At 48.0% G+C, this 14441-nt stretch overlaps 5 protein-coding genes across 5 annotated transcripts; 2 read left to right on the top strand and 3 right to left on the bottom strand.

Annotated features, from left to right (window-relative positions):
* Positions 1-1027: 1027 nt before the first annotated feature.
* On the bottom strand, positions 1028-2365 carry BP5553_05748 (uncharacterized protein; the record flags this gene model as incomplete). The annotated part of the gene is made up of 3 exons (XM_032014371.1): positions 1028-2084; positions 2172-2271; positions 2323-2365. 3 exons carry the CDS (start codon positions 2363-2365, stop codon positions 1028-1030), a joined length of 1200 nt encoding a protein of 399 aa, XP_031869052.1.
* Positions 2366-3382: 1017 nt separating this feature from the next.
* On the bottom strand, positions 3383-4300 carry BP5553_05747 (uncharacterized protein; the record flags this gene model as incomplete). Its single annotated transcript, XM_032014370.1, has 1 exon — positions 3383-4300. The coding sequence occupies one exon, from the start codon at positions 4298-4300 to the stop codon at positions 3383-3385; it is 918 nt and encodes a 305-aa protein (XP_031869051.1).
* A 932-nt stretch (positions 4301-5232) lies between these two features.
* BP5553_05746 (uncharacterized protein) lies at positions 5233-6177 on the bottom strand (the record flags this gene model as incomplete). The annotated part of the gene is made up of 1 exon (XM_032014369.1): positions 5233-6177. The coding sequence occupies one exon, from the start codon at positions 6175-6177 to the stop codon at positions 5233-5235; it is 945 nt and encodes a 314-aa protein (XP_031869050.1).
* Positions 6178-6903: 726 nt separating this feature from the next.
* BP5553_05745 (uncharacterized protein) lies at positions 6904-8016 on the top strand (the record flags this gene model as incomplete). The annotated part of the gene is made up of 1 exon (XM_032014368.1): positions 6904-8016. One exon carries the CDS (start codon positions 6904-6906, stop codon positions 8014-8016), a length of 1113 nt encoding a protein of 370 aa, XP_031869049.1.
* Positions 8017-11368: 3352 nt separating this feature from the next.
* On the top strand, positions 11369-13735 carry BP5553_05744 (putative glycogen synthase; the record flags this gene model as incomplete). Its single annotated transcript, XM_032014367.1, has 5 exons — positions 11369-11441; positions 11534-11631; positions 11682-11957; positions 12008-13560; positions 13615-13735. 5 exons carry the CDS (start codon positions 11369-11371, stop codon positions 13733-13735), a joined length of 2121 nt encoding a protein of 706 aa, XP_031869048.1.
* Positions 13736-14441: the final 706 nt, after the last annotated feature.

Here is a 14441-nt window from a genome sequence, read left to right as displayed (position 1 = left end):
GTGCTGTCCTGCGTCGGGGGAAGTATCAGGATTGGGGTCAGCAACAGTACTCCAGCCCTCTGGTACCTGTAGGTCTCGAAGGCTGACAACTCAACAGGAGCTCGTGTTGGTTGTGGTTGTCTTGCGGGGAAGGGGAACGGGCGCCAGTTTCACCAGCAGCGAACCGCGAATGTTATATGTTTTCCGTGGGCAAGATTGCACTGAAGTCGAAATGGGAGGATGCTGGCCCAGAGCGGCGCATGTCATTATGTGCTGGACAGCAAATGTCGGTTGGTGCCCGGGTCCCGACCTGTGGGATGCGATGCAATTCCATTCTTGCGCCCACTGAAGCTCTGATGGGTTCGATCCAACGGCGCCCCGCCGCATCTGCGGTACTTCGTACAAAGACAAGACCACCTACAGTATCCAACGGTGCAGTCCATCAAGCGATGGATCCCTATAGAGCTTCATGAGGAAGGACACTAGGCGTCACCGAAGTACACAGCAAACGCCGATTCGCAAGGCCATGATGTTCTTTGTGCTCAAAATAGCTGGAGTCGTGATGGAGAGGCATTCTTTGTCTAGTACGGGTACAAGCACAAACATGGGAGATACCTGCTACCGCCCCAGTGGGCATACATCAAGTCAACGTGGACTATACATGCTCCCTAGACAAGTTGTCAAACAAACGGCGCGCTCAGATTAGTCCAATGGGCTAAGTGCAGTTGAGATCTAGAGGGGGTTTGGCTATTCAGCGCGTTATAAATCCTATCCCGGCCAATGTCTCAAATATCTTGAATTACTCACACAGAACGCAGCAGTGGGGGTTATGTTCCAATCACTGTAGTATGTGAATGATGTTCTTGCCTTCCTATCAATATTGATCCACTATAGCAGCTGTGCGAAGCCGAAACACTGTCCTATTTTGTCTCGGATGCCCATCATGTTCAGTGCTGGAGAGCTCCAGTTCCAGACCTGAACCTTGATGCTCAACCTAACCACGTTTTGTTGCCTGCTAGTTACATTTGAAAGATGCAGTTCCTTGCTCCTATATCGATTCCCCGCAGCAAGTGCAGCCAGCAGGACGAGTCGTCCGGGCTTCCTTCCTTGCATTCTCGTGCTCCTTAAACGCAGGCAACGCCACGGTGTTGTACCAAGTGTTAATATCCCCTACCGACTTCTCAATATCCTGCCAGCACCAAGTGCCCACGATTTCGGTTACAGGCACGCGGAAAGGGAGTAAATACTCGTGCTCAAAGAACCAGGTCTTGTAGTTTTTAACATTGCCGTAAGGAGTCTCCACTCGGTAGTAGTCAAGCTCATCCTTCATTCGCAGGATTGGCATCCCTGCTGCAGCCCGCGCAAAGGCGTTCACTATTGTCAGTCTCGTGTTAGATCTGATGCCCGCATTAATTTGGCGGTTTGTCAACTGCTTGATTCGGACATTTGCAATCTCCTGAATGTTCGAGGTCATTGATATAAAGGGAGTCTTCTCGCGGTTTCCCCAATTTGCGTGGTTGCCAATCGCTCGCTGGCGACTTTCTTTTGTGCCAAGCATAAATCGGCTCGCGCCTGAGAGAAAGCCGACCTTGCTGTCATTTATCTGGCACTCAGACTTGTGATCCCACGCTCTAAAGAGTAGACCTTCCTCATGTTCTACACCCACCCTAACTTTTGAGGAGGGCATCCAGGGGTGACTATCTTCCTCATCGCCGTATTCTTCCTCACTCTCGTTATATTTATTATCCTCAGGCTTGCCTGACGAACTACCAGTTTGTTCTAGGGAGTTTGCTCTCTTCGTCGTCAGCGTCTTCCGGGTCTTCACTTTCAGGCGAGAACTAATCGAAGTCGGCAGTAGGGTTGTGTTAGAGGTCGTGAATACTGGGCCTGCACCACCTTCGTATCTAGACTCAGACTCTCGAGGGGGAGGCACTCCACGGAACAAACTCTCCATTTCGGCAGGTGTTTCTGGGTGCGGACGATACGGCTTTTTCCTTCTTCGGGGAGGGTTGCTCGCCTTGGCGTACTTCTCGTCAAGGGTGTAGAGACAATCCAGATATCGCTTCCGTCTGAAGCATCGAGCCGCGGCAGCAGATCTCTCAGCCCTTTAGTGATCTCATAGAATCTCATAGAATCTGATATTATCGAGATATTTAGCCGTGTAGGAGGCTTTGCGATGTTGAGTAGTAGACTTTGCATCAGCGTTGGGTGTCAGGATGGAGTCTGCTTCCTTGATAGCACCGTTAACCGCATTGCCCTCAAGGGGAGGTTTATCGAGTGGCATATTGCCGGCTATCTTTGTCAGCAACAATCCATCTAGAAAGCTGATTGTTAATGGCTTACCGTTTTCAGATCCCGGAATATGAATGCCTGGTATCTGCTCCATGGCTGCTTGATATTTGGTCAGATCTAAGCGAAGTAGTGTTTGGGACTGAAACTAATCGTGAAGATAGGATGAAAGCTAGATTCTGAGCTATGATTGATTATATGAGCTAAGAATATGGCGATATTAGAATGATGGTAATGTGCTAATGTATAAAGAAGGGATGTGAACACCGCTGAAGCTGACGTTTTGGCAGGTTAGGATAGATAGGCGTTACAGCTTTGCTTGAGTTTTGGGGGGTGAGAAGATGTGTAACTGAGAGTTGAGAGCTGAGCTCTGATGAGAGAGTATCGCCGGTCCTCGGATTTTCACGAGCGCCGCTACCGTCTGAGTTGAGCTTTGAGTTGGTTCAGAGCACCAAATTATATGTGGGCGAGGAGGGCGTGTAGGAGTCCGAGGCGGAATGTGGCTTGGATAATGGTCAAGTGCCAGTTATCTGAGGAAGTTGAATCTGACTGAGAGAAGCTTGAATTTGCTAAATTCCTTCACTGCAAAGCTTGTTGGTTTAATTGTGAAGGCGTGAATGATAGGAGGCGGAAAGAAGGGGGCGAAGGTTTTATATCGAGTTAGTATTACCACACAATGTCAGCCAGTGGCCTGGCTGGAAGTTTTGCACAAGGGTAGCAACAAGCACTTTAGTTAAAGGCGAATTTTATTTTTGTTAATGTTTATTGTCTAGTCGAAATTGAATACTCTAAGCCACTCCCCAAACTCCAAACTCCAAGGCGCTTTTGTCCTCGTTTTCGTATTGTCTTGCCGCTGGGCGATGATGTACCGACTTACGTCCACAGAAATAAATTAAAATATAAATATTCATTGCGAGACATGAAATAATACAACAGACTTGCCCCTGCTTTAGACCCGGTATTCGGCTTATTGATAGGGAAATCAACAGGAAACAAATTCTCGTCCAAGTGGGCAATCGTGAGCCCTTCGTCTTCCAGGACACATCTCGGTGATTTAGTTCAGGTTCCAGGTCTATCATCGGCTTCTTCGCTCTCGAAAATACCCCTCTGTATTTTACTGCTTTGACTGGATGAAAAAGCGCCGTCTCAACTTACTTTGCTCCTCGAGGTACCAATTTAAGTCTAGGAACGTGTTGATTTCATCCTCGGTCTGGTCCGTTGCTTGGTTGGACAATCTGATCGCGTGCTCTTCGGCCCTCTGTGAAGGATCCATATCTTGCTCTCCGGGTCTCGGCCCAAGATTAGTTTGCTTTTCCTGGTTGTGGAGGAGCATTTCGATGCGGCATTTAAGCAAACTATCCTCAATTAGATAATCCTTTGCCTCCCTCAGCCCTCTTCTCGCCTTTTCGGCTTGGTTTTCTTCCCTGCAATCGTCACACTTGCAGTTCTGTCTCGAAAAATGGAAGCACGTTGAGATACCGTGAAGGAGTGTCTCTCTAGCATCTTCGAGACCCGCTTCAGGAAACCGTATGTCGTCGTGGTCCTCCATCTCGTACTCGCCGGACGTTGCATCAGCGATGTATCCTTCGACGTCGAGTTCTCCGAAAGCGTCATTCAGGGCACCAAATATGCCCTCGAAGGAACACGTAGATTCATCCTCTAAAAAGTCATAATCTGCCATTGGGTTTGAGTACCCGAATGGGTTTATTCTAGTAGACTCAAATATATCCTGCTCTTCATCCATCGGAGAGGCTGGGTCCATATAAAAGGCATCAAACTCTTCCTTCAAGGGTGATATTAATTTGGTAGCTCTTTGCTCGAGTTCATCATCATCCAAGTCCTGATCCGGCCGGTAGTTTTGGAACTCCTTTAATTCTTTGGTAAAAGCTCTCCGTTCTACAACAGTGTGCTCCCTCACTACCTTGGTGGTACCGGATATACCCCCAAGATCCACAGCCCTAGATCTTGTCGAGGATGGCCATTCCTTGAAGTCTTCCTCGAGCACCTCCACAAATTCGCCGTCAAGATCCATGTTATTGCTAGGGTGCTGTCTGGAGTTTGGATGAGTGGAGTAGAACCAAATGCTTGATGCGTCAACAAGCCCTTAGTCGTGTTGGGGATGAGGTTGCGTAGCCACGCAATATCTGATGTTTGGACAAAATTCGAGAATTTGGGGAGTCAGAGGGAAGATGGAATATTTAGTTAAACAATATCTCAACGGAAAGCTATATGATATCACTGTCCGCTCTTACAGTAACTTTGACAACACCCCCGGCCGCTGTTTTACTCTTAGTACAATGCACAAGATGCTAATATTCTAACGAGAACAGTCTGCCCTCGACCTAATCATGAATAAACGAGAAAATAAACTTGCCTTTGAGCTCGAGAGCTGATATTTCATAGTTCCCAAGTCCTTAGTTCAGCAACAATTGCCTGGTTAGCTAACAATGGATATGAACTCTTTCTTTACTGCTCGTTTACTTCAATCTATGTATTCTTAGATAAAACTTATATTTTCACTCGACAAATAACAATCCTTCTTCAGCTCTACAACCCCAGTCATTTGTCCTCTAGGCTTTCTATTGCTCAAAATACGGATCATTAAGGGATTTTCTACTCCCGGTATAATTTTTTGGAGGAATGGAGGAACTGGATTTGCGCTTCACCCTTAGTGGTAGCCTGGTAGGGAGAGGCTGATATCAAAGCCATAGAGCTAGGAAATAATTAATTCTAAGTGGTCTAAAAATTCGACAATAATATATTTTTCAAGTTTGTAACGATAATTCGAAGTAGGAATAAGATATAATTTCTATAATATGGGCACAAAACAGAAACATGGTCTATGGATCCCAAAGGGTACTCTCTTTCCAACTCTCCCAATTGCCTTCCAGTGGACAAAAGATCTAGCCTTTGCCCTACTACACCAGTAGTAGATCTATGTCGTCTATACCTACGCCCTCACCATCAGGGTCCAATTCCAAATAGTGACGCGGCTGACTCCAACTGCTGCATCTTCCTATGCATTACTCGCATAGTACCAGATATAAGCTGCCGATCATGGCCATTCATGGTTATGGCGCAATTACCACATCCATGTGGCCCACAAATGTCCATCGGATCACTAAAGTTCATAAGGATATCGCCGTCGCCATCTGTATAACTATATGGATCCCAATGGCACTCGACGTATGTCCGGTCTGAACCCGAAGGATCCAAACTAGCCGTCGAGATTTGATCGTCAAGATCATTCTGATATCTTCCATCACCACCATTATTGTCCCGTACCGGCGGGTACAATGGCTGTAGAACATCTTTGAAGGAGCAATCGTCGCTGAGATGGTCCTGGGAACCGCAATAGTAGCACTGCAAATTGCTGTTATTGTTATTTTTGGGGGCCTTGCAATTTGCTGTTGTGTGGTTTGATCTTCCACAGTTGGCGCAGGCTACATTACCGTTGTTGTTTTTCGGGGCCTTGCAGTTTCTTGTTGTGTGGTTTGATCTTCCGCAATTGCCGCAGGCTACGTTGCCATTGTTGTTTGTCGGGGCCTTGCAATTTCTCGTTGTGTGGTTTGTTCTTCCGCAGTTGCCGCAGGCTACGTTGCCTTGGTTGCCGTTGTTGTTGCGGTTATTGTTATTCCCTTGATTGCCACCGTTGTTGTTGTTGCGGTTATTGCTATTCCCATGATTGCCACCGTTGTTGTTGTTGCGGTTATTGCTATTCCCATGATTGCCGCCGTTGTTGTTGTTGCGGTTATTGTTATCCCCTTGATTGCCGCTGTTGTTGTTGTTGTAGCCGTTATTATTATTCCCTTGATTACCGCCGTTGTTGTTATTGCTGTAGCCGTTATTGTTATTCCCCTGATTGCCACCGTTGTTGTTATTACCCCCACCGTTCCTGCCTCTACCCATTTTAGATATTTTAGATATGTGTGTTTGTGAAGTGCTGGATCGAATTTTCGGCTGAGTTGAGGCAAGTATTTAGAGTGGTTGGATATGTGTGGTGATGGGACGATTGATTATCTTTGAGTTGAATCCAGAGGGATAATCCGACTGATAAAGTATTGATGATATAACAGAGACTACTACATGCTGGGGCACTAGGTAAGTATAGTTTTCAACCAAACACTGTTTTGGAGATGACAAACAAAGATGGATTAGAAGGCAGACCAAAGGGGAATGAAGCCATTGTTCTTCGTTTCTTTATTTATGCATTGGCATTGTTTGAAGTGAAACGTTAATTCAAGTGGCATCGTTTGTTAGGAGATGTGAAAGGATAATTCAAAAGGCTTTGTGTATATGAACAGCTAGGGGTAAAAAAACAATGACCTTGTCGGGGGAAAATGGGCCTTTGTTTAGAAACAAATCTAATTAATCCGAGCCATTCGACAAGGACCGACTTGGATAATTTTATAAGCACATCGGTATCTTGCGAGCTAGCTCTCGCCCACTTGGGAAGCTGCATATAACGAAGCTGGCTAAATACCATTTGTGCTTGATACAGCAAAGAACACCACACTTGTTCCCAAAATTGGGACTGTATACTTCTTGTTATAAAACATATTTATATCCTCTTAACCTACTCATATTCACCGCATAGACTTCATCTGAGCATCAAAAAGGAGAAAAATTGCAGCGATGCCCGAGTCTTTAATCTTCCCGCTCGAGTCCAGCAGCCTTGCAGATAAAATGGATATCGACGATATCGCCAGCATATCCACACTTTCTAGTCCTCCTTTATCTCCCTCCCTCCCGGCATCGCCTATCAACGAGGAGGTGATGGATGATCCCGAAGTACTAGAGCCTAAGCCATTACTACCTGAGCTACTACAACCTCCTAGAATTCTGTTCCGAGAGCTTATAGGCAGCCTCGCGAAGAGAAAGGGTAACCCCATGAATAAGTTAACACGGTACGCACGGGTTCTTTCGGACAAATACCAAGACTTGGAAGGTAAATACCACGACTTGGAAGACAAATACCACGACTTGCAAGAGACCACTGCTGACCTTAAGAGAGGAATATATGGAGGAGAAGAGCACAAATTGATACTGGACCTACAAACTCTGCGACTCTTCATACGCTATGAGCACGGGCCATTGGAAGAATTGGAGCACCCGTGGTTAACATTTCCTGTTCCTCACGCATCGGGCCACGGCATGGGAATGGTATACCGTGTCACAGACAGCATATCCAGGTCACCCTTGAGAGACGAGGGGTTCTTCTCGGACGTTTGGGATTGCGATTTATACAGCTTCAAGGGCCGGAAGTCCAGTCTAGAGGACCATGTCCACTGGTCGCGAGCAAAACTGACCCCTTTCATCTCCTGCACAACTTCGTTTGAAGAAGTTATTCGCCGCATCCAAGTATTGCTGGAGAGGGACTCCAAGACAAGAGCCGAGGATCGCGAGGCACCTCCGTGCAGCGTGGTGTTGCACTGTATAGACGCAACACTCTGCCATAAGCTTGGATGGCCCATTATCAACATGAAACGGGAGATTGAAAACTACGAGATTGAAATCCCCGAGCACAAGGTGCTTGAGGATTACGATGAGGAATACATCTTCCCTCTCCAGATTTCGGCTCGGATGGTTGTTGGCTCATGGAATCACGAGGCGATTAAATCCTATATGGATGTCAACGAGTGTGACATCAAAAAATGGCATGATGATGTTGCGATTCCTGCCTTCGAGAAGCATGAATACCATGATAGCGATAGTGATAGAGCGGAGAGTTATGAGCCAGAACAGTAAGCACGTAGTGCGAGTGCCACATAGATTTCCTTTGTCATCTTGACTGCACGAGACTTCCTTCTCGCTCCCATTTACCATTCACTAGGAAACACCAAAAACAAATTCTCCTTCATAGCGTATTACTAGAAAGCAACAAGCAAAGTGAAATTAAACTAGACTTCCTTCAATGAATGTGAATATCCAAAATGATGCCTGTGGGTCCCTTGACAGACGATTTCACCCATCACCGGACTTTCCGTAGACATCATAGCAGAGCGAACCTTCTTTCGGCCTGATATTTCATTGGCCTGTAGCGAAACCCTCTGGAACCAGTTGGTTGGAGAGGCGCAGAGAGAAGAGATATTGAGTGGTATTAGCAGTGTACAAACCCCTTCCCCTAACAGAACCGTCTGTACCTCTACCTAGCAGGGCTAAGTCATTTAATAACTCCTCACCACTATACACTTAATGCAGCTAGAGATGGAATTTCACAACTGATACTATCATGAAAAACCTCGCCGCAACTTCACGGAATATAAATCACCTTCAAAAATACGCATAATTGACGGGGTTGGCACTTGCTTTAACAAACCTGGGAGGCTAACCTAAACGCACCCCCAATTAACTTTGAATCCACGACTGTGATTTTACCTTCCGAATTGGCTCGCTCATTGCCGCCTCTTATCCTCTGGGTTCTCAAGCTTTTGAAACTGCCTTGCCGATGGATCGATCACGTTGTTTCGATCGCGTTGTCCTAGGCATTTCTAAACACGACAGCACCCTGGCAGAATTTGACCATAATTCACGAAAGAAAAACCCCCCCGACATAAATGGGATTCAATCGTGAAGTTTTGCTGTACTTTGAATACTGAACTAGTACGTAGTATTCGAATACTTAAGCACCTCGCCTGTTCACCGAGGTCATCATAGGGCGAGGTCAACATACTAATTAATGAAGATGGAAAGAAACAGGCAAAATATACAGTACAGTAATCAACGTTCCGCTTCTCCAGAAACACAATGATTTGAGATGCGTCCATTTTGCCCTGCTAGATTTCCCTAGCGACCTACCCGTTGGCCAACGGGCACAGGAGATTTCTTGCGAGGTATTATTCCAGATTGGTGCAGTACTCTATCTTCCCCTTTTTCAAATGTCCATGTCCCGGTCGAGATCTGCACAAGGGATCCGGCGCCAAGAGTCGGTATTTCGGTCCGGGCTGGTGAGATTCCCTGGAACGCAACGCGGTGGCAACTATTCGGAAAGTTCCATAAATACTCACCAAGCACCGAATCGGCCTGTTTCGATGGAGAGGAAAAGCTCCTCCTCTTGGCTCTAACGGCAAGCCCGATGTTTTTGAGGCTATTGACGGAGAGACTGCGGCGAACTCGCTAATAATACGATACAATTCTCGACTGTTGTGCAGCGGGAAGACGCCACAGCAGGGATGAAAATATAGATCGCACTGCAGAGAAGGGGTTTCCGCAGGGATCTGGGATCTCGAGTCTCAACAAACTGCGCCCTGGGGAACTTGGGTTGAGCCGATACGGCATGCAGAATTGCTGCCGCTGTTGGCTCTTCTCGTGAAGTACCTAATAAAGAATGAAGAAAAACCAGGCGGCAGAATTTGTAGAATGGGGGGTGTGAAGGGAATGCTTCGATAGCGTGGGCTTTGGCAGTGGTCGTCCAGTAATAGTGCAGCCCAGTCCAGTCCAGTGGCACAAGTACAGGATAATAAGAACACAGCGAACAAGCTCTGAGTTGCAGTGCAACGGCCCCGCTACGGGCTGGTGCACCAGGGCCAGTCAGGCGCTTGGCTGTGGCGCGAGAGAGGTCCTGTGAATTGCTGCTGCTGCCCTTAGCTAAGTAAGGTACCTTAGGTACGAAGCACACATAGAGAGAGAGAGCCGTTCGTATGAGGTGCAGCCAGCTCTAGATACAGGATGGAGATACATGTAGGTAGTTGCTGGTTTTGTAGCCTTGCACCAACATCGGAGACTCGGGCCACGGAAGCAAAGCCCACGACAACCACCAGATGAAAATACCAGAGCAAAGAAGCTAGCCAAGAAGGTGTCCTCCGTCTGCTGTGAATGCTTTGCCCCATTCCATGCAAAGGTAGCTAGGCAACCAGAGTGGATAAGGATAAGTTGCCAGAAGAAACAGAGGTCTAGCCCACCAGCCCGGGACGAGACTATTGCCACAATAATGCTGAGCCCAAAAGCTCAACAGCGCGAAAACACGCCATAGGCATGCTTCCACGGGGATCGCGGTGTGTACAGAGGTAGTGGAGTTTTGTGTGGAGTTGTGGGGGCAAAACCTGGAGAACAGAAAACAAAGTTACCTTCCAGACATCAAGACGTCTCCCTCCTGGCCATGTCGTCTGCAGCTTTGCACGCAGGATGAGGGCACGATGATCGGACAGGACAAGCGTTGACCCTTATTATACCTACATCCTATACCAACAACGGCACTCAGCAGTGCCATTGAGAGCCAAATGCCAGTGTCGGTGCGAGCATGAGGTCATAAGGGCAAGGGTTTATAGACAAAAAGACAGGCAAAACGGTCCACATGCAACACTTAGCCAATGATGATAGCAGTGGTAAAGCAGCCGCCGCAAAACTGCGGTGCATGACGCTGCATTGCTGCTAAAGCTGCTGAAGCTGCCGCTGTCCCAACCTCCCGATGCACATTCCAAGCCGCCGGAGAGCGCAACCGCAAAACATTGAGAACGAGACAGTAAACATAAAGGGTGGGTGAGGCAACAATCTTTCCTTCGCGATCGACACTCCACCTCCTTCTCCGAGAGCTTCCCTTCAATTGCCGTGGTTCTTGCAGAAACTTATTCGTTATTGAATATAGTACGTATCTATTACAAGGTACCTGCTGCGTATCTATCCATTCCCTCGCATCTCCCGCTTTGGGCGCCAAAGTCGCCCGCTCGCCGTCCTTCATCACTTAATCCACCGGCTGTTGCGTCGCTGCTCTGGTGCACCGACCTATACGAGAATTCTTAATATTAAATTAATCACAGTTTTGGACTCGTTCGTATACAGCTTCCTAGCTTTCCGTGGGGAGGAAAACCCAACAAGCTGTCTCTGCTACAAGGATCTCTCGATATAGTTGCTCCGGCCTCTATTACCACAACCACCAACTGGGAGTCCCTCCGGTTGTCTTGATAGGATCTGATCTCCTCTAGTCAAAGGACTTGTTGGACGTCCCGCTACTGGACCGTCAGGCCGTTGGATCGGCGAACTATTTACCTCCCATAACTAGTAGCGCCCTCTCTTTGCGGCGCGCGCCCCTCCCCCTCTCCTTGCTTCACCAGACACCCGAAACTCCCCAATTCGAAATCTATTCCGGTAATATACCTACAAGATGGCGACGAAAGGGAACAGAGACATTCGGAACCACTATCTGTTCGAGATAGCCACCGAAGTCGCCAACCGAGGTATGTGACACAACCCCCCCCCTTCTCCCCCCTCCGTCAGAGCGGTAGAGGAGAGCTGGAATGCGGCGAGGGACCGAACTGACGCCATCAAGTCGGCGGTATCTACTCTGTCATCAAGTCCAAGGCGCCCGTCACCACAGCTGAATATGGCGACCGATACACTCTTATTGGGCCGCTCAATAAGCAATCTGTGAGTACAATCTTCCTCGAAGCTTCCGGGCCAGAGACTGACCCTCCCAGGCCGCCGTCGAGGTGGAAGCCCTGACGCCTACGAACCCACATCTCGCGGCGACCATCGCGTCGATGGAGGAGCGAGGAATTGGCATTGTATACGGGCGATGGCTAATTGAAGGCGCTCCACGAGTCCTACTGATCGACACGAAGACGGCCTACAAATTTCTGGACGAGTGGAAGGCGGACTTGTGGAATACGGCTGGGATCCCATCACCACCAGGCGATGACGAGACCAATGAGGCCGTGGTGTTTGGCTACCTGGTCGCGTGGTTCTTGGGAGAGGTAGGCAGATGGAGAAACTCAATCTGACATGCGGTGGCTGACTTGCACAGTTTGTTTATCACGAGAAGGAGAAGGCCGTCATTGCACACTTCCACGAATGGCTGTCTGGTGTAGCTCTTCCCCTCTGCAAAAAGCGCCGAATCGACGTGACGACCATCTTCACTACACACGCGACCCTCCTGGGACGATATCTATGCGCAGGCTCGGTCGATTTCTACAATAATCTCCAATACTTTGACGTGGATGCCGAGGCGGGGAAGCGTGGTATCTATCACCGCTACTGCATCGAACGTGCCTCTGCACACGCTTGCGATGTGTTTACCACAGTCTCCCACATTACCGCTTACGAGAGCGAGCACCTCCTGAAACGAAAGCCAGATGGCGTCCTTCCCAATGGCCTCAATGTCACGAAGTTCTCCGCGGTGCATGAGTTCCAGAATTTGCATCAACAAGCCAAGGAGAAGATTCATGACTTTGTTCGAGGGCACTTCTATGGGCACAATGATTTTGATCCGGAGAATACTCTGTACGTATTTACTGCTGGCCGATATGAGTATCGAAATAAGGGCGTGGATATGTTCATTGAGTCACTTGCACGGTTAAACCACCGACTGAAATCCTCCGGATCGAAGATGACCGTTGTTGCATTCATCATCATGCCGGCACAGACCCAATCTCTAACCGTGGAAGCTTTGAAGGGACAAGCGGTGATCAAATCTTTGCGGGATACCGTTGACGTTATTGAGCGCGGTGTTGGGAAACGGATATTCGAGCGAGCCCTGAAATGGCACGATGGAGACCCAATGCCGGATGCGAAGGACCTCGTCACCAGCCAGGACAGAATCCTGCTTCGACGACGATTATTCGCTATGAAAAGACACGGCCTTCCTCCGATTGTTACGCACAATATGGCCAATGATGCCGAGGATCCAATCTTGAATCAGATCCGGAGAGTCCAATTGTTCAATCACCCTACGGACCGCGTCAAGATCGTCTTCCACCCAGAATTCCTGAATTCTGCCAATCCCGTTTTGCCAATGGACTACGACGAGTTTGTTCGAGGCACACATCTCGGCGTTTTCCCATCTTACTACGAGCCATGGGGTTATACACCAGCCGAGTGCACGGTCATGGGCGTCCCCAGTATCACGACCAACCTTTCCGGGTTCGGGTGCTATATGGAAGAGCTGATCGAAAATTCTACCGACTACGGTATCTACATCGTGGATCGTCGCATGAAAGGCGTCGATGACTCTGTCAACCAGCTTACTACCTTTATGTATGACTTCGCAGGCAAGTCAAGACGTCAACGTATCAACCAAAGAAACCGCACCGAAAGGCTTAGCGACCTCTTGGATTGGAAACGCATGGGTATGGAGTATGTCAAGGCTAGGCAGTTGGCCCTCCGAAGAGCATACCCTGCGTCCTTCGATGGCGAGGAGGATGACTTCATCGCTGGCCCTGATCAGAAGATCTCGAGACCGTTCTCCGTCCCAGGGTCGCCCAGAGACCGCAGTGGTATGATGACGCCAGGCGATTTCGCCAGCTTGCAAGAGGGGCGAGAGGGATTGAGCACGGAGGATTATGTTGCTTGGAAATTACCGTAAGTTTTATAACCGTCCATGATAAGCATCCTTGCTAATCTTTTTGGATACAGTGAGGAGGAAGACCCAGATGAATACCAATTCCCTCTTACCCTGAGAACGAAGAAACCCACTGGGCCGACTAGCCCTGCTGAGGATGTAATTACAAACGGCAGTAGCAAAGCGTCGACGTAGCGGGCTGTATATTTTTATTCTTGCAGTTTATGATGTAGGACAGCTATCGTCAGCTACATATTTAAAACCTAAAACCGAATTGAGAAGTGGTAGTAGGACATTAGGGTGAATGGCGCGAATTCAGAAGCTTGTTGGAGGAGGGGAACGGGGGATAGCTGTGTTAATAGGGTAATCATGTATCAAGACCAGTTTTTCATCCGTTGGCTTTTCGTCCGTTGTACTGTATCAAGACTGTGCTATGCCGTATGTATATCCTCTTGATATAGTTGTGGTGCGCAGATCCGGGATGATGGAGTCACTAAATAATTAAGAACCTACATCAACATTCATATTTCACTTCAATAAAACAAATTTCGCAAGTTCAGAGCAAGCGTAATTTATACTGTATAGCTAGAAGTTTAGCCTATCACTCAAGTCACCCATCCTACCATACCTAGGTAGGCTTTCACACCAAATTCCTGCTCAGCTGTACAAGTCGAAGCGCAAAGACTTTCTAAAAGTACATGCTTCGTTAATGGCTGTCCGAAACTCCACTGCCAGCCTGTTCCCAAACTCCATAATGCATAGCGAGAAGGCCAGGTATAAACCCAGACGGACAAAACCGGCCACTAAAACGCCATTGCTATGCTATGCTACAAAAGAAGAAGAAAGACATTGTCCTATTTCGTATTCTGCCTCTACCACCAACTTTCGTTGTAGGGAAAGC

The sequence above is a fragment of the Venustampulla echinocandica genome (genome assembly GCF_003357145.1).
Source record: "Venustampulla echinocandica strain BP 5553 chromosome Unknown scaffold_3, whole genome shotgun sequence".
NCBI classification, from domain to species: Eukaryota; Fungi; Ascomycota; class Leotiomycetes; order Helotiales; family Pleuroascaceae; genus Venustampulla; species Venustampulla echinocandica.
Note: the sequence above shows the minus strand (reverse complement) of the source record. Positions and strands in the feature narration are given on the sequence as shown.